Genomic DNA, 18290 nt, shown 5'->3' on the forward strand with positions numbered 1-18290 from the left:
ATGGGAAGTTAGTTTGGGGACTCCAAATCCCATGATGCTTAGCTTACAGGGCTGATTGGTTTTGGGACTCCAACTCCCATGATCCTTAGCTAATGGGAAGTTAGTTGGGGGACTCCAAATCCCATGATGCTTAGCTAGGAGAGCAAGTGGGTTTGGGGACTACAAATCCCATGATCCTTTGCTAACAGAGCCGATGGGTTTTGGGACTCCAACTCCCATGATCCTTAGCTAATGGGAAGTTAGTTGGGGGACTCCAAATCCCATGATGCTTAGCTTACAGGGCTGCTTGGTTTTAAGGACTACAACTCCCATGATCCTTAGCTAATGGGAAGTTAGTTGGGGGACTCCAAATCCCATGATGCTTAGCTAGGAGAGCAAGTGGGTTTGGGGACTACAAGTCCCATGATCCTTAGCTAATGGGAAGTTAGTTTGGGGACTCCAAATCCCATGATGCTTAGCTAGGAGAACAAGTGGGTTTGGGGACTACAAATCCCATGATCCTTTGCTTTTGGGACTCCAACTCCCATGATCCTTAGCTAATGGGAAGTTAGTTGGGGGACTCCAAATCCCATGATGCTTAGCTTACAGAGCCGATTGGTTTTGGGACTCCAACTCCCATGATCCTTAGCTAACAGAGCCGATTGGTTTTGGGACTCCAACTCCCATGATCCTTAGTTAATGGGAAGTGAGTTTGGGGACTCCAAATCCCATGATGCTTAGCTTACAGGGCCGCTTGGTTTTAAGGACTCCAACTCCCATGATCCTTAGCTAATGGGAAGTTAGTTGGGGGACTCCAAATCCCATGATCCTTTGCTTACAGAGCCGATTGGTTTTGGGACTCCAACTCCCATGATCCTTAGCTAATGGGAAGTTAGTTTGGGGACTCCAAATCCCATGATGCTTAGCTAGGAGAGCAATTGGGTTTGGGGACTACCAATCCCATGATCCTTTGCTTTTGGGACTCCAACTCCCATGATCCTTAGCTAATGGGAAGTTCGTTGGGGGACTCCAAATCCCATGATGCTTAGCTAGGAGAGCAAGTGGGTTTGGGGACTACCAATCCCATGATCCTTTGCTAACGGAGCCGATTGGTTTGGGGACTCCAACTCCCATGATCCTTAGCTAATGGGAAGTTAGTTTGGGGACTCCAAATCCCATGATCCTTAGCTGACAGAGCCGATTGGTTTGGGGACTCCAACTCCCATGATCCTTAGCTAATGGGAAGTTAGTTGGGGGACTCCAAATCCCATGATGCTTAGCCTACAGAGCCGATTGGTTTTGGGACTCCAACTCCCATGATCCTTAGCTAATGGGAAGTTCGTTTGGGGACTCCAAATCCCATGATGCTTAGCTTACAGAGCCGATTGGTTTGGGGACTCCAACTCCCATGATCCTTAGCTAACTGAGCAGTTAGTTTGGGGACTCCAACTCCCATGATCCTTAGCTAATGGGAAGTTAGTTGGGGGACTCCAAATCCCATGATCCTTTGCTTACAGAGCTGGTTGGTTTGGGGACTCCAACTCCCATGATCCTTAGCTAACTGAGCAGTTAGTTTGGGGACTCCAACTCCCATGATGCTTAGCGAACAGGGCCAGTGGTGAGGCATGATGGGAATTGTAGTCCAAAACCTCCATCGGGCCCAACGATGGTTCCCGAAACCACGATTTCCAGATGGACAGGAAGTGAGGTGGGCGGAGCTTCTTCGGCCCCGCCTCTTCCTGGCCCCCAAACAGGAAGTGGGGGGCGGAACAGGAAGTGGGGGAAGGACTCCCCCAAAGCTGCCTGGAGGACCCGAGTTCAAGTTCGGACCCGGAGTTCAAGTTCGGGTTCAGCTGCCAGTTCGGGTTGGGGTCCGAGTTCGAGTTCAGCCCCGAGTTCAGGTTCCAGGTCGGGTCTGAGTTCCAATTCGGACCTGGGTTCAAGTCCGGGTTCGGGTGTAAATTCTAGTTCAGGCCCTAAGTTCGAGTTCAAATTCAGAGTCTGAGTTCGGGTTCAAGATCAGCCCCGAGTTCGAGTTCAGCCCCGAGTTCAGGTCCCAGATCGGGTCTGAGTTCAAATTCGGACCTGGGTTCAAGTCCGGGTTTGGGTGTGAATTCTAGTTCAGCCCCGAGTTCAGGTCCCAGATCAGGTCTGAGTTCAAATTCGAACCCGAGTTCAAATTCGGACCTGGGTTCAGCTCCGGGTTCGGGTGTGAATTCTAGTTCGGCCCCGGGTTCAGGTCCAAATTCAAGTTCAGGCCCTAAGTCTGAGTTCAAATTCAGAGTTTGAGTTCAAGTTCAGGATCAGCCCCGAGTTCGAGTTCAGCCCCGAGTTCAGGTCCCAGATCGGGTCTGAGTTCAAATTCGGACCTGGGTTCAGGTCCGGGTTCGGGTGTGAATTCTAGTTCAGCCCTGAGTTCAGCTCCCAATTCAAGTTCAGGCCCTAAGTCTGAGTTCAAATTCAGAGTTTGAGTACGGGTTCAGGCCTGAGTTCGAGTTCAGCCCCAAGTTCAGGTCCCAGATCGGGTCTGAGTTCAAATTCGGACCTGGGTTCAAGTCCGGGTTTGGGTGTGAATTCTAGTTCGGCCCCGGGTTCAGGTCCCAATTCAAGTTCAGGCCCTAAGTCTGAGTTCAAATTTGAACCCGAGTTCCGGTGTGAATTCTAGTTCGGCCCCCAGTTCCGCTCCAAATTCAAGTTCAGGCCCTAAGTCTGAGTTCAAATTCAGAGTCTGAGTTCGGGTTCAAGATCAGCCCCAAGTTCAGGTCCCAGATCGGGTCTGAGTTCCAATTCGAACCCGAGTTCAGGTGTGAATTCTAGTTCGGCCCCGGGTTCAGGTCCAAATTCAAGTTCAGGCCCTGAGTTCAAATTCAGAGTTTGAGTTCAAGTTCTGGATCAGCCCCGAGTTCGAGTTCAGGTCCCAGATCAGGTCTGAGTTCAAATTCGGACCTGGGTTCAGGTCCGGGTTCGGGTGTGAATTCTAGTTCGGCCCCGGGTTCAGGTCCAAATTCAAGTTCAGGTCCTAAGTTTGAGTTCAAATTCAGAGTCTGAGTTCGGGTTCAAGATCAGCCCCGAGTTCGAGTTCAGCCCCGAGTTCAGGTCCCAGATCAGGTCTGAGTTCAAATTCGGCCCCGAGTTCAAATTCGGACCTGGGTTCAAGTCCGGGTTCGGGTGTGAATTCTAGTTCGGCCCCGGGTTCAGGTCCAAATTCAAGTTCAGGCCCTAAGTTTGAGTTCAAATTCAGAGTCTGAGTTCAAGTTCAGGATCAGCCCCGAGTTCGAGTTCAGGTCCCAGATCGGGTCTGAGTTCCAATTCGAACCCGAGTTCAGGTGTGAATTCTAGTTCGGCCCCCAGTTCCGCTCCAAATTCAAGTTCAGGTCCTAAGTTTGAGTTCAAATTCAGAGTCTGAGTTCGGGTTCAAGTTCAGCCCCGAGTTGGTTCGTTCCATCCCCGAGTTGAGGGAGTAGCCCCGCCACAAGTTCAGGTCCGAATTCAGGTCCGAATTGGGAAACGTAGCGCGTTTCCCCGGGTTCAAGTCCTCCCCGCCCCCGAATTGGAGTTCAGATCCCAGTTCAGCTTCTGCCCCGGGTTCAAGATCCTCCTCCCCTCCCTCACCCCATTCCCCCCAAACCAGGCGCTGCGCTACCATTCCCAACCCTGCGCTACAATTCCCAGAAAACGCGCTACGTTTCCCAATTCGGACCTGAATGCGGACCTGAACTTGTGGCCGGGCGCCCAGAATCCCCAGCGCTGCGCTACGTTTCCCAACCCGGCGCTACAATTCCCAGAAAACGCGCTACGTTTCCCAATTCGGACCTGAATTCGGACCTGAACTTGTGGCCGGGCGCCCAGAATCCCCAGCGCTGCGCTACGTTTCCCAACCCTGCGCTACAGTTCCCAGAAAACGCGCTACGTTTCCCAATGCGGACCTGAACTCGAACTCGGGGCCGAAATGGAACTCGAACTGGAACCCGGGGCTGAACTTGTGGCCGGGCGCCCAGAATCCCCCACGCCGCGCTACGTTTCCCAACCATGTGCTACAGTTCCCAACCATGCGCTACAGTTCCCAACCATGCGCTACAGTTCCCAGAAAACGCGCTACAGTTCCCAAATCACACCACATGGGCGTCTCCGGCGCCCAGAATCCCCAGCGCTGCGCTACGTTTCCCAACCCTGCGCTACAATTCCCAGAAAACGCGCTACAGTTCCCAGAAAACGCGCTACAGTTCCCAAATCACACCATATGGGCGTCTCCGGCGCCCAGAATCCCCAGCGCTGCGCTACGTTTCCCAACCCTGCGCTACAGTTCCCAGAAAACACGCTACAGTTCCCAAATCACGCCCTATGGGCGTCTCCGGCGCCCAGAATCCCCAGCGCTGTGCTACGTTTCCCAACCCTGCGCTACAGTTCCCAGAAAACGCGCTACGTTTCCCAATTCGGACCTGAACTCGAACCCTGGGCCGAAATGGAACTCGAACCGGAACCCGGGGCTGAACTTGTGGCCGGGCGCCCAGAATCCCCAGCGCTGCACTATGTTTCCCAACCATGCGCTACAATTCCCAGAAAACGCGCTACGTTTCCCAATTCGGACCCGAATGCGGACCTGAACTTGTGGCCGGGCGCCCAGAATCCCCAGCGCTGCGCTACAATTCCCAACCCTGCGCTACAGTTCCCAGGAAACGCGCTACAGTTCCCAAATGACGCCATATGGGCGTCTCCGGCGCCCAGAATCCCCAGCGCTGCGCTACGTTTCCCAACCGTGCGCTACAATTCCCAGAAAACGCGCTACGTTTCCCAATTCGGACCTGAACTTGTGGCCGGGCACCCAGAATCCCCAGCGCTGCGCTACGTTTCCCAACCACGCGCTACAATTCCCAGAAAACGCGCTATGTTTCCCAATTCGGACCTGAACTCGGACCTGAACTCGGGTCCGAACTCGAATTCAGACTCACACCAGAACCGAGGGCTTCTATCCACCCCAAACCAGGCGCCCAGAATCCCCAGCGCTGCGCTATGTTTCCCAACCACGCGCTACAGTTCCCAGAAAACGCGCTACGTTTCCCAATTCGGACCTGAACTCGAACCCTGGGCCGAAATGGAACTCGAACCGGAACCCGGGGCTGAACTTGTGGCCGGGCGCCCAGAATCCCCAGCGCTGCGCTACGTTTCCCAACCACGCGCTACAATTCCCAGAAAACGCGCTATGTTTCCCAATTCAGACCTGAACTCGGGTCCGAACTCCCCGAGTTCAAGTTCTGGTTCGAGTTCCGGTCCCAAGTCAGCTTCTGCCCCGGGTTCAAGATCCTTCTCCCCTCCCTCACCCCATTCCCCCTCTATACACTTATATACACCCCAAACCGGGCGCCGCACCCCCAGCGCTGCGCTACGTTTCCCAACCATGCGCTACAATTCCCAGGAAACGCGCTACGTTTCCCAATTCAGACCTGAATGCAGACCGGAACTCGGGTCCGAACTAGAATTCAATTCCAGTTCAGCTCCCCGAGTTCGAGTTCTGGATCGAGTTCGGGTTCCAAGTTCAACCCTGAATTCAAGTTTGAGCCCAATTCCACTCCGACCCCGGGTTCAAATCCTTCCCCCTCCCTCCCCATTCCCCCTATACACCTATATACACCCCCAACCGGGCGCTGCGCTACGTTTCCCACCCTTCCCAGCCCCGTTTGAACCCGCAACCCGGCGCCACGCTATCTTTCCCCCCTCTCCATCCCCCTTCGAACCCGCCGCCCTTTCCAGCCCGTTCAAACCGGCAACCTGGCGCCACGCTACAGTTCCCACCCACTCCCCCCACATTCGAACCCGCAACCCAGCGCCACGCTATGTTTCCCAAGCTCCCACACATTGGAACCCGCAACCAGGCGCCACGTTACGTTTCCCACCCTCTCACACCACATTCAAACCCGCAACCTGGCGCCGCGCTACGTTTCTCACGCTCTCCATCCCCATTCGAACCCTCAACCCGACGCCACGCTACGACTCCCACCCTCTCCATCCCCATTCGAACCCGCAACCCCTTCCAGCCACATTCAAACCTGCAACCTGGCGCCGCGCTACGACTCCCACCCTCTCCACCTCATTCGAACCCGCAACCTGGCGCCACACTACGTTTCCCACCCTTCCCAGCCACATTCGAACCCGCAACCTGGCACCGCGCTACGTTTCCCACCCTCTCACGCCACATTCAAACCCGCCACCCGGCGCCGCGCTACGTTTCCCACCCTCTCCGTCCCCATTCGAACCCGCAACCCGACGCCGCGCTACGACTCCCACCCTCTCCACTCATTCGAACCCGCAACCCGGCGCCACCCTACGTTTCCCACCCTTCCCAGCCACATTCGAACCTGCAACCCGGCGCCACCCTACGTTTCCCACCCTTCCCAGCCACATTCGAACCCGCAACCCAACGCCGCGCTACAACTCCCACCCTCTCCACTCATTCGAACCCGCAACCTGGCACCACGCTACGTTTCCCACCCTCTCCATCTCCGCTCGAACCTGCCACCCGGCGCTGCGCTATGTTTCCCACCCTCTCCGTCTCCATTTGAACCCGCCACCTGGCGCCGCGCTACGACTCCCACCCTCTCCACTCATTCGAACCCGCAACCCGACGCCGCGCTACGACTCCCACCCTCTCCACTCATTCGAACCCGCAACCCGGCGCCACCCTACATTTCCCACCCTTCCCAGCCACATTCGAACCCGCAACCCGGCGCCACGTTACGTTTCCCACCCTCTCCGTCCCCATTCAAACCCGCCACCCGGCGCCACGCTACGACTCCCACCCTCTCCACTCCTTCGAACCCGCAACCTGGCGCCGTGCTACGACTCCCACCCTCTCCATCTCCACTCGAACCCGCAACCCGGCGCCGCGTTACGTTTCCCACCCTCTCACGCCACATTCAAACCCACAACCCGGCGCCGCGCTACGACTCCCACCTCTCCACTCCTTCGAACCCGCCACCCGGCGCCGCGCTACGACTCCCACCCTCTCCATCTCCGCTCGAACCCGCAACCTGGCACCACGCTACGTTTCCCAACCTCTCCATCCCCATTCAAACCTGCAACCCGACGCTGCGCTACGTTTCCCACCCTCTCCGTCCCCATTCGAACCCGCCACCCGGCGCCACGCTACGACTCCCACCCTCTCCCCTCCTTCGAACCCGCCACCCGGCGCCACCTTCGAACCCGCCACCCGGCGCCGCGCTACGTTTCCCACCCTCTCCGTCCCCACTCGAACCCGCAACCCGGCGCCACGCTATGTTTCCCAAGCTCCCACACGTTTGAACCCGCAACCCGGTGCCACGCTACATTTCCCACCCTCTCACGCCACATTCAAACCCGCAACCCGGCGCTGCGCTACGTTTCCCACCCTCTCCACCTCCACTCGAACCCGCAACCCGGCGCCACCCTACGTTTCCCACGCTCTCCATCCCCATTCAAACCCGCAACCCGGCGCCGCGCTACGTTTCCCACCCTCTCACGCCACATTCGAACCCGCCACCCGGGGCTGCGCTACGTTTCCCACCCTCTCCATCTCCGCTCGAACCCGCAACCCGGCGCCACCCTACGTTTCCCACGCTCTCCATCCCCATTCAAACCCGCAACCCGGCGCTGCGCTACGTTTCCCACCCTCTCACGCCACATTCGAACCCGCCACCCGGCGCCGCGCTACGCCTCCCACCCTCTCCATCCCCATTCGAACCCGCAACTCCTTCCAGCCGCATTCACACCTGCCACCTGGCGCCGCGCTACGACTCCCACCCTCTCCACTCATTCGAACCCGCCACCCGGCGCCGCGCTACGACTCCCACGCTCTCCGTCCCCATTCAAACCCGCAACCCGACGCTGCGCTACGTTTCCCACGCTCTCCATCCCCATTCGAACCCGCAACCCCTTCCAGCCACATTCAGACCTGCAACCTGGCGCCGCGCTACGTTTCCCACCCTCTCCGTCCCCATTCGAACCCGCCACCCGACGCTGCGCTACGTTTCCCACGCTCTCCATCCCCATTCGAACCCGCAACCCGGCGCCACCCTAAGTTTCCCACCCTTCCCAGCCACATTCGAACCCGCACCCCTTTCCCTCCCAATTCGAACCCGCCACCCGGCGCCGCGCTACGTTTCCCACGCTCTCCGTCCCCATTCGAACCCGCCACCCGGCGCCGCGCTATGACTCCCACCCTCTCCACTCATTCGAACCCGCAACCTGGCACCACGCTACGTTTCCCAACCTCTCCATCCCCATTCGAACCCGCAACCCGACGCTGCGCTACATTTCCCACCCTCTCCACTCATTCGAACCCGCAACCTGGCACCACGCTACGTTTCCCACCCTCTCCATCTCCGCTCGAACCCGCCACCCGGCGCCGCGCTACAACTCCCACCCTCTCCGTCCCCATTCGAACCCGCAACCCGGCACTGCGCTACGTTTCCCACCCTCTCCATCTCCGCTCGAACCCGCCGCCCGGCGCCGCGCTACGTTTCCCCCCCTCACGCCATATTAGCCTTCAGAAACAGCAGCTTGTTGGCGTCTTCCGCCCCCAAGACCCTCTGGCGCCGGATCCCCTGGGCCTGTTCGCACAAGCGGGCGCACCCGGCCCGGGCGCCCACCGCCGGCACCGCCAGCAGCCACAGCGCCAAGCGGGCCAGGCGCGGGTGCGAGGCGCTGGCCCAGTACTGCAGCAGATCAGTTGGCGCCCCGGCGCTGGCCTCCTGCAGGTAGGCGTAGACTTCCGCTTCCTCGGCGCCCGGCGGCGCTACGTCTCCCGCGACCCGCGCTTTCTTGGCGGCGCCGGGTTCGAGCTCCGTCTCGTCCGGCCAGCCCATCAGTTGGCAGACGTGGGCGAGGATCTCTTCGTGCTGGTAAGTTGGCGCCGGCCGCAGCTTCTGGCGCGGGTCCAGCAACATGGCCGCCTTGTGCGCCGGGTGCAGCTTGAAGTTCTCCTTCAGGCCCTCCAGGAAGAGGTGGCAGAGTTTGCTGACCGGCCCGGCGTCGCCCGCCTTGGCCGTGAACAACTTTTCGAGGCGCGCATAAGTTGGCAACACGAGATGGAGCGTCGGCCGCCCCTCGGCGCCCAGTTCGGCCACCGCCTGCTTCACCGGCGCCAGCAAGGCGGCCATGTTCCCCAGCAGCGCCCGGTTGAGCGGGGCGCCGTCCCCGGCGCTACAACTCCCCAGGTTGCCATGTTCCGCCGCTCCTCCGCCACGACGACCCAGGTTGCCCCGTTCCTGCCACTCGTGCGCCGCGAGCAGAGCGTCGGCCGGCGAATCCCAGCAGGGCGGCGCCAATTCGGCGCTAGAACTCCCTTCCCGGCGCTCCTGTGCGCTACGACTCCCAAGCAGCTCCACGCAGGTTGCCAACAACTCGGCCACCTCCGGCATGCCGCGCGCCTGGAGCGCCCGGGGGCTGAGGACGCCGGCGACGGCGGCGTTCAAGGCGCACCCGGCGCACCGGAGACTCAGCCCGTTTTTCCCCCAAGCGGGCGCCGCGCCGTCGCTCACGTAGGCGGCCCGGGTTTCGGGGGCCACAAACTCCGAGAGGACGTTCTGGACCCAAAGCGGGACGGGTTCCGAGGCGGCGGGCTCCCGGACGGCCAGGACGTAGCTGCGCAGGCGCCCGGTTTCCACCCGGTGCGCCGACAGGACGTGGGCGCCGCCGGGGTGCGTGTGGCAGGTCACGCCAATCCCCCGGGCGGCGCCCAGCGCACACGTGACCTTGACCTTGGCCTGGTTGTACATGCGGGGCAGGTGCTGGAGCGCCAGGGCGCTAAGGTTCCCAAGAGCCTCGGCGGCGGGGTAGGCGCCGTGCCGGGCGCCGCTGTCAATCAAGGCCTGGGCCAGGTTCTGGAAGTCGGGGCTGGAGAGGGCGGGCAGGAAGGCGGGCTCGGCGCAGGCCAATCGGAGGAGGCGCTCGGCCAGGGCTTGGCGCTCCTTGTCCGGGACGTGTAGCGCTGGGGGGGAGAAGAAGGGAGAGGGTCAGGGAACTCGAACTCCCATAAGGAACTATAGTTCGAGTATAGTTCAACTGCCGTGGGGAACTATAACTCCCACAGGAAACTATAACTCCCATAGGGAACTATAGTTCAACTCTAGTTCAACTCCCATGGGGAACTATGACTCCCATAGGGAACTATAGTTCAACTGCCATAGGGAACTATAACTCCCATAGGGAACTATAACTCCCATAGGAAAGTATAACTCCCATAGGGAACTATAGTTCAACTATAGTTCAACTCCCATGGGGAACTGTAACTCCCATAGTTCAACTATAGTTCAACTCCCATGGGGAACTATAACTCCCATAGTTCAACTATAGTTCAACTCCCATGGGGAACTATAACTCCCATAGTTCAACTATAGTTCAACTCCCATGGGGAACTATAACTCCCATAGTTCAACTATAGTTCAACTCCCATGGGGAACTATAACTCCCATAGTTCAACTATAGTTCAACTCCCATGGGGAACTATAACTCCCATAGTTCAACTATAGTTCAACTCCCATGGGGAACTATAACTGTCATAGGGAACTATAACTCCCATAGGGAACTATAGTTCAACTATAGTTCAACTCCCACAGGGAACTATAACTCCCATAGGGAACTAGAACTCCCACAGGGAACTGTAACTCCCACAGGGAACTATAGTTCAACTATAGTTCAACTCCCATGGGGAACTATAACTCCCATAGGGAACTATGACTCCCATAAGGAACTTTAGTTCAACTATAGTTCAACTCCCATAGGGAACTATAACTCCCACAGGGAACTATAGTTCAACTCCCATAGGGATCTATAACTCCCATAGGGAACTATAGTTCAACTATAGTTCAACTCCCATGGGGAACTATAACTCTCATAGGGAACTGGAACTCCCATAGGGAACTATAGTTCAACTATAGTTCAACTCCCATAGGGAACTATAACTCGCATGGGGAACTATGACTCCCATAGGGAACTATAACTCCCATAGGGAACTATAGTTCAACTATAGTTCAACTCCCATGGGGAACTATAACTCCCATAGGGAACTATAGTTCAACTCCCATAGGGAACTAAAACTCCCATAGGGAACTATAACTCCCACAGGGAACTATAGTTCAACTATAGTTCAACTCCCATGGGGAACTATAACTCCCTCAGGGAACTAAAACTCCCACAGGGAACTATAACTCCCACAGGGAACTATAGTTCAACTATAGTTCAACTCCCATGGGGAACTATAACTGTCATAGGGAACTATAGTTCAACTATAGTTCAACTCCCATAGGGAACTATAACTCGCATGGGGAACTATAACTCCCATAGGGAACTATAACTCCCACAGGGAACTATAATTCAACTATAGTTCAACTCCCATGGGGAACTATAATTCCCATAGAGAACTATAACTCCCACAGGGAACTATATTTCAACTATAGTTCAACTCCCATGGGGAACTATGACTCCCATAGGGAACTATGACTCCCATAGGGAACTATAGTTCAACTATAGTTCAACTCCCATAGGGAACTATAACTCCCACAGGGAACTATAGTTCAACTCCCATGGGGAACTATGACTCCCATAGGGAACTATAGTTCAACTCCCATGGGGAACTATGACTCCCATAGGGAACTATAGTTCAACTATAGTTCAACTCCCATGGGGAACTATAACTCTCATAGGGAACTATAACTCCCATAGGGAACTATAGTTCAACTATAGTTCAACTCCCACAGGGAACTATAACTCCCATAGGAAACTATAACTATAACTCCCATAGGAAACTATAACTCCCATGGGGAACTATAGTTCAACTATAGTTCAACTCCCATGGGGAACTATAACTCCCGTAGGGAACTATAACTCCCATAGGGAACTATAACTCCCGCAGGGAACTATAGTTCAACTATAGTTCAACTCCCATAGGGAACTATAACTCGCATGGGGAACTATAACTCCCACAGGGAACTATAACTCCCATAGGAAACTATAACTCCCATAGGAAACTATAACTCCCATGGGGAACTATAGTTCAACTATAGTTCAACTCCCATAGGGAACTATAACTCCCATAGGAAACTATAACTCCCACAGGGAACTATAACTCCCACAGGGAACTATAACTCCCTAGGGAACTATAGTTCAACTATAGTTCAACTCCCATTGGGAACTATAACTCCCATAGGGAACTATAGTTCAACTATAGTTCAACTCCCATGGGGAACTATAACTCTCATAGGGAACTATAACTCCCATAGGGAACTATAGTTCAACTATAGTTCAACTCCCATGGGGAACTATAACTCCCATAGGGAACTATAGTTCAACTATACTTCAACTCCCATGGGGAACTATAACTCCCACGGGGAACTATAACTCCCATGGGGAACTATAGTTCAACTGTAGTTCAACTCTCATAGGAAACTATAACTCCCATAAGGAACTTTAGTTCAACTATAGTTCAACTCCCATGGGGAACTATAACTCCCATGGGGAACTATAACTCCCATAGGGAACTATAGTTCAACTATAGTTCAACTCCCATAGGGAACTATAACTCCCATAGGGAACTATAGTTCAACTATAGTTCAACTCCCATGGGGAACTATAACTCCCATAAGGAACTATAGTTCAACTATAGTTCAACTCCCATAGGGAACTATAACTCCCATAAGGAACTATAGTTCAACTATAGTTCAAATCCCATGGGGAACTATAACTCCCATAAGGAACTATAGTTCAACTATAGTTCAACTCCCATGGGGAACTATAACTCCCATAGGGAACTATAGTTCAACTATAGTTCAACTCCCATGGGGAACTATAACTCTGGCAGGGAACTATAGTTCAACTATAGTTCAACTCCCATAGGGAACTATAACTCCCACAGGGAACTATAACTCCCATAGGGAACTCTAGTTCAAGTATAGTTCAACTCCCACAGGGAACTATAACTCCCATGGGGAACTCTAGTTCAACTATAGTTCAACTCCCATAGGGAACTATAACTCCCATAGGAAACTATAACTCCCATGAGCCAGTGGGGTTTCAATACTACAACTCCCAGGAGCCTTTGCTAACGGAGCTGATTGGTTTTGATACTTCAATTCCCATGAGACAGTCTGGCTTTGGGACTACAACTCCCATGAGCCTTAGCTAACAGGGCTGACTGCTTTGGGCACTATGATTCCCATGAGCCTGTGGGTTTGGGGACTACAACTCCCATGATCCTTAGCTAAGAGGGCCAGTGGGTTTGGGGACTACAATTCCCATGAGCCAGTGGGGTTTTGGAACTACAACTCCCATGATGCTTAGCTAACACTGCCCACTAACAAAGCCCACTGCCCTGTCAGCTAAGGATCATGGGAGTTGTAGTCTGAAAACCCCACTGGATCATGGGAGTTGGAGTCGCAAAACCCACTGGCTCATGGGAGTTGTAGTCCCCAAACCCACTGGATCATGGGAACTATAGTCGCAAAGCCCACTGGCTCATGGGAGTTGGAGTCCCCAAACCTCCTGCTCCTGCTAGCAAAGGATCATGGGAGTTGGAGTCCCAAAATCCTACTGGCTCATGGGAATTGTAGTCCCAAAGGCCCACTGGCTCATGGGAGTTGTAGTCCCAAAAGCCCACTGGCTCATGGGAGTTGTAGTCCCAAAAGCACACTGGCTCATGGGAATCATAGTCACAAAACCCACTGGATCATGGGAATAGTAGTCCCAAAGGCCCACTGGCTCATGGGAGTTGTAGTCCCAAAACCCACTGGCTCATGGGAGTTGTAGTGCCCAAACCCACTGGCTCATGGGAGTTGGAGTCCCCAAACCTCCTGCTCCTGCTAGCAAAGGATCATGGGAGTTGTAGTCCCAAAAATCCACCGGCTCATGGGAGTTGTAGTCCCAAACCCCACTGGATCATGGGAGTCGGAGTCGCAAAACCCACTGGCTCATGGGAGTTGTAGTCCCCAAACCCACTGGCTCATGGGAGTTGGAGTCCCAAAATCCTACTGGCTCATGGGAATTGTAGTCCCCAAACCCCCTGGATCATGGGAGTTGGAGTCCCAAAACTCACTGGCTCATGGGAGTTGGAGTCGCAAAACCCACTGGCTCATGGGAGTTGGAGTCGCAAAAGCCCACTGGCTCATGGGAGTCGTAGTACCCAAAGCCCACTGCCCTCTCAGCTAAGGATGATGGGAGTTGTAGTCTGAAAACCCCACTGGCTCATGGGAGTTGTAGTCCCAAACCCCACTAGATCATGGGAGTTGGAGTCGCAAAACCCACTGGCTCATGGGAGTTGTAGTCCCAAACCCCACTGGATCATGGGAGTTGGAGTCACAAAACCCACTGGCTCATGGGAATAGTAGTCCCAAAAGCCCACTGGCTCATGGGAATTGTAGTCCCCAAAGCCCTGGATCATGGGAGTTGTAGTCCCAAACCCCACTGGCTCATGGGAGTTGGAGTCCCAAAAGCCCACTGGCTCATGGGAGTTGGAGTCCCAAAACTCACTGGCTCATGGGAGTTGGAGTCGCAAAACCCACTGGCTCATGGGAGTTGTAGTCCCATAACCCACTGGCTCATGGGAGTTGGAGTCCCAAAATCCTACTGGCTCATGGGAATTGTAGTCCCCAAACCCCCTGGATCATGGGAGTTGTAGTCCCAAAAGCCCACTGGCTCATGGGAGTCGTAGTACCCAAAGCCCACTGCCCTGTCAGCTAAGGATCATGGGAGTTGTAGTCTGAAAACCCCACTGGCTCATGGGAATTGTAGTCCGAAAACCCACTGGATCATGGGAGTTGTAGTCCCAAAACCCACTGGCTCATGGAAGTTGTAGTCCCAAAAGCCCACTGGATCATGGGAGTTGTAGTCCCAAAAGCCCACTGGCTCATGGGAGTTGTAGTCCCAAAAGCACACTGGCTCATGGGAATCATAGTCACAAAACCCACTGGATCATGGGAATAGTAGTCCCAAAGGCCCACTGGCTCATGGGAGTTGTAGTCCCAAAACCCACTGGCTCATGGGAGTTGTAGTGCCCAAACCCACTGGCTCATGGGAGTTGGAGTCCCCAAACCTCCTGCTCCTGCTAGCAAAGGATCATGGGAGTTGTAGTCCCAAAAATCCACCGGCTCATGGGAGTTGTAGTCCCAAACCCCACTGGATCATGGGAGTCGGAGTCGCAAAACCCACTGGCTCATGGGAGTTGTAGTCCCCAAACCCACTGGCTCATGGGAGTTGGAGTCCCAAAATCCTACTGGCTCATGGGAATTGTAGTCCCCAAACCCCCTGGATCATGGGAGTTGTAGTCCCAAAACTCACTGGCTCATGGGAGTTGGAGTCGCAAAACCCACTGGCTCATGGGAGTTGGAGTCGCAAAAGCCCACTGGCTCATGGGAGTCGTAGTACCCAAAGCCCACTGCCCTCTCAGCTAAGGATGATGGGAGTTGTAGTCTGAAAACCCCACTGGCTCATGGGAGTTGTAGTCCCAAACCCCACTAGATCATGGGAGTTGGAGTCGCAAAACCCACTGGCTCATGGGAGTTGTAGTCCCAAACCCCACTGGATCATGGGAGTTGGAGTCACAAAACCCACTGGCTCATGGGAATAGTAGTCCCAAAAGCCCACTGGCTCATGGGAATTGTAGTCCCCAAAGCCCTGGATCATGGGAGTTGTAGTCCCAAACCCCACTGGCTCATGGGAGTTGGAGTCCCAAAAGCCCACTGGCTCATGGGAGTTGGAGTCCCAAAACTCACTGGCTCATGGGAGTTGGAGTCGCAAAACCCACTGGCTCATGGGAGTTGTAGTCCCATAACCCACTGGCTCATGGGAGTTGGAGTCCCAAAATCCTACTGGCTCATGGGAATTGTAGTCCCCAAACCCCCTGGATCATGGGAGTTGTAGTCCCAAAAGCCCACTGGCTCATGGGAGTCGTAGTACCCAAAGCCCACTGCCCTGTCAGCTAAGGATCATGGGAGTTGTAGTCTGAAAACCCCACTGGCTCATGGGAATTGTAGTCCGAAAACCCACTGGATCATGGGAGTTGTAGTCCCAAAACCCACTGGCTCATGGAAGTTGTAGTCCCAAAAGCCCACTGGATCATGGGAGTTGTAGTCCCAAAAGCCCACTGGCTCATGGGAGTTGTAGTCCCAAAAGCACACTGGCTCATGGGAATCATAGTCACAAAACCCACTGGATCATGGGAATAGTAGTCCCAAAGGCCCACTGGCTCATGGGAGTTGTAGTCCCAAAACCCACTGGCTCATGGGAGTTGTAGTGCCCAAACCCACTGGCTCATGGGAGTTGGAGTCCCCAAACCTCCTGCTCCTGCTAGCAAAGGATCATGGGAGTTGTAGTCCCAAAAATCCACCGGCTCATGGGAGTTGTAGTCCCAAACCCCACTGGATCATGGGAGTCGGAGTCGCAAAACCCACTGGCTCATGGGAGTTGTAGTCCCCAAACCCACTGGCTCATGGGAGTTGGAGTCCCAAAATCCTACTGGCTCATGGGAATTGTAGTCCCCAAACCCCCTGGATCATGGGAGTTGTAGTCCCAAAAGCCCACTGGCTCATGGGAGTTGTAGTCCCAAAAGCACACTGGCTCATGGGAGTTGGAGTCGCAAAACCCACTGGCTCATGGGAATTGTAGTCCCAAAAGCACACTGGCTCATGGGAGTCGTAGTACCCAAAGCCCACTGCCCTCTCAGCTAAGGATCATGGGAGTTGGAGTCGCAAAACCCACTGGCTCATGGGAGTTGTAGTCCCCAAACCCACTGGATCATGGGAACTATAGTCGCAAAGCCCACTGGCTCATGGGAGTTGGAGTCCCCAAACCTCCTGCTCCTGCTAGCAAAGGATCATGGGAGTTGGAGTCCCAAAATCCTACTGGCTCATGGGAATTGTAGTCCCAAAGGCCCACTGGCTCATGGGAGTTGTAGTCCCAAAAGCCCACTGGCTCATGGGAGTTGTAGTCCCAAAAGCACACTGGCTCATGGGAATCATAGTCACAAAACCCACTGGATCATGGGAATAGTAGTCCCAAAGGCCCACTGGCTCATGGGAGTTGTAGTCCCAAAACCCACTGGCTCATGGGAGTTGTAGTGCCCAAACCCACTGGCTCATGGGAGTTGGAGTCCCCAAACCTCCTGCTCCTGCTAGCAAAGGATCATGGGAGTTGTAGTCCCAAAAATCCACCGGCTCATGGGAGTTGTAGTCCCAAACCCCACTGGATCATGGGAGTCGGAGTCGCAAAACCCACTGGCTCATGGGAGTTGTAGTCCCCAAACCCACTGGCTCATGGGAGTTGGAGTCCCAAAATCCTACTGGCTCATGGGAATTGTAGTCCCCAAACCCCCTGGATCATGGGAGTTGGAGTCCCAAAACTCACTGGCTCATGGGAGTTGGAGTCGCAAAACCCACTGGCTCATGGGAGTTGGAGTCGCAAAAGCCCACTGGCTCATGGGAGTCGTAGTACCCAAAGCCCACTGCCCTCTCAGCTAAGGATGATGGGAGTTGTAGTCTGAAAACCCCACTGGCTCATGGGAGTTGTAGTCCCAAACCCCACTAGATCATGGGAGTTGGAGTCGCAAAACCCACTGGCTCATGGGAGTTGTAGTCCCAAACCCCACTGGATCATGGGAGTTGGAGTCACAAAACCCACTGGCTCATGGGAATAGTAGTCCCAAAAGCCCACTGGCTCATGGGAATTGTAGTCCCCAAAGCCCTGGATCATGGGAGTTGTAGTCCCAAACCCCACTGGCTCATGGGAGTTGGAGTCCCAAAAGCCCACTGGCTCATGGGAGTTGGAGTCCCAAAACTCACTGGCTCATGGGAGTTGGAGTCGCAAAACCCACTGGCTCATGGGAGTTGTAGTCCCATAACCCACTGGCTCATGGGAGTTGGAGTCCCAAAATCCTACTGGCTCATGGGAATTGTAGTCCCCAAACCCCCTGGATCATGGGAGTTGTAGTCCCAAAAGCCCACTGGCTCATGGGAGTCGTAGTACCCAAAGCCCACTGCCCTGTCAGCTAAGGATCATGGGAGTTGTAGTCTGAAAACCCCACTGGCTCATGGGAATTGTAGTCCGAAAACCCACTGGATCATGGGAGTTGTAGTCCCAAAACCCACTGGCTCATGGAAGTTGTAGTCCCAAAAGCCCACTGGATCATGGGAGTTGTAGTCCCAAAAGCCCACTGGATCATGGGAATCATAGTCACAAAACCCACTGGATCATGGGAATAGTAGTCCCAAAGGCCCACTGGCTCATGGGAGTTGTAGTCCCGAAACCCACTGGATCATGGGAGTTGTAGTCCCAAAACTCACTGGTTCATGGGA

At 54.8% G+C, this 18290-nt stretch overlaps 1 protein-coding gene across 1 annotated transcript; it reads right to left on the reverse strand.

Moving 5' to 3' along the window:
* Window positions 1-8480: 8480 nt before the first annotated feature.
* LOC309333341 (zinc finger protein 618-like) lies at window positions 8481-10585 on the reverse strand (the record flags this gene model as incomplete). The annotated part of the gene is made up of 2 exons (XM_081846713.1): window positions 8481-9940; window positions 10567-10585. 2 exons carry the CDS (start codon window positions 10583-10585, stop codon window positions 8481-8483), a joined length of 1479 nt encoding a protein of 492 aa, XP_081702839.1.
* Window positions 10586-18290: the final 7705 nt, after the last annotated feature.

The sequence above is a fragment of the Podarcis erhardii genome, assembly GCF_964252035.2.
Source record: "Podarcis erhardii genome assembly, chromosome: Z".
NCBI lineage: Eukaryota > Metazoa > Chordata > Lepidosauria > Squamata > Lacertidae > Podarcis > Podarcis erhardii.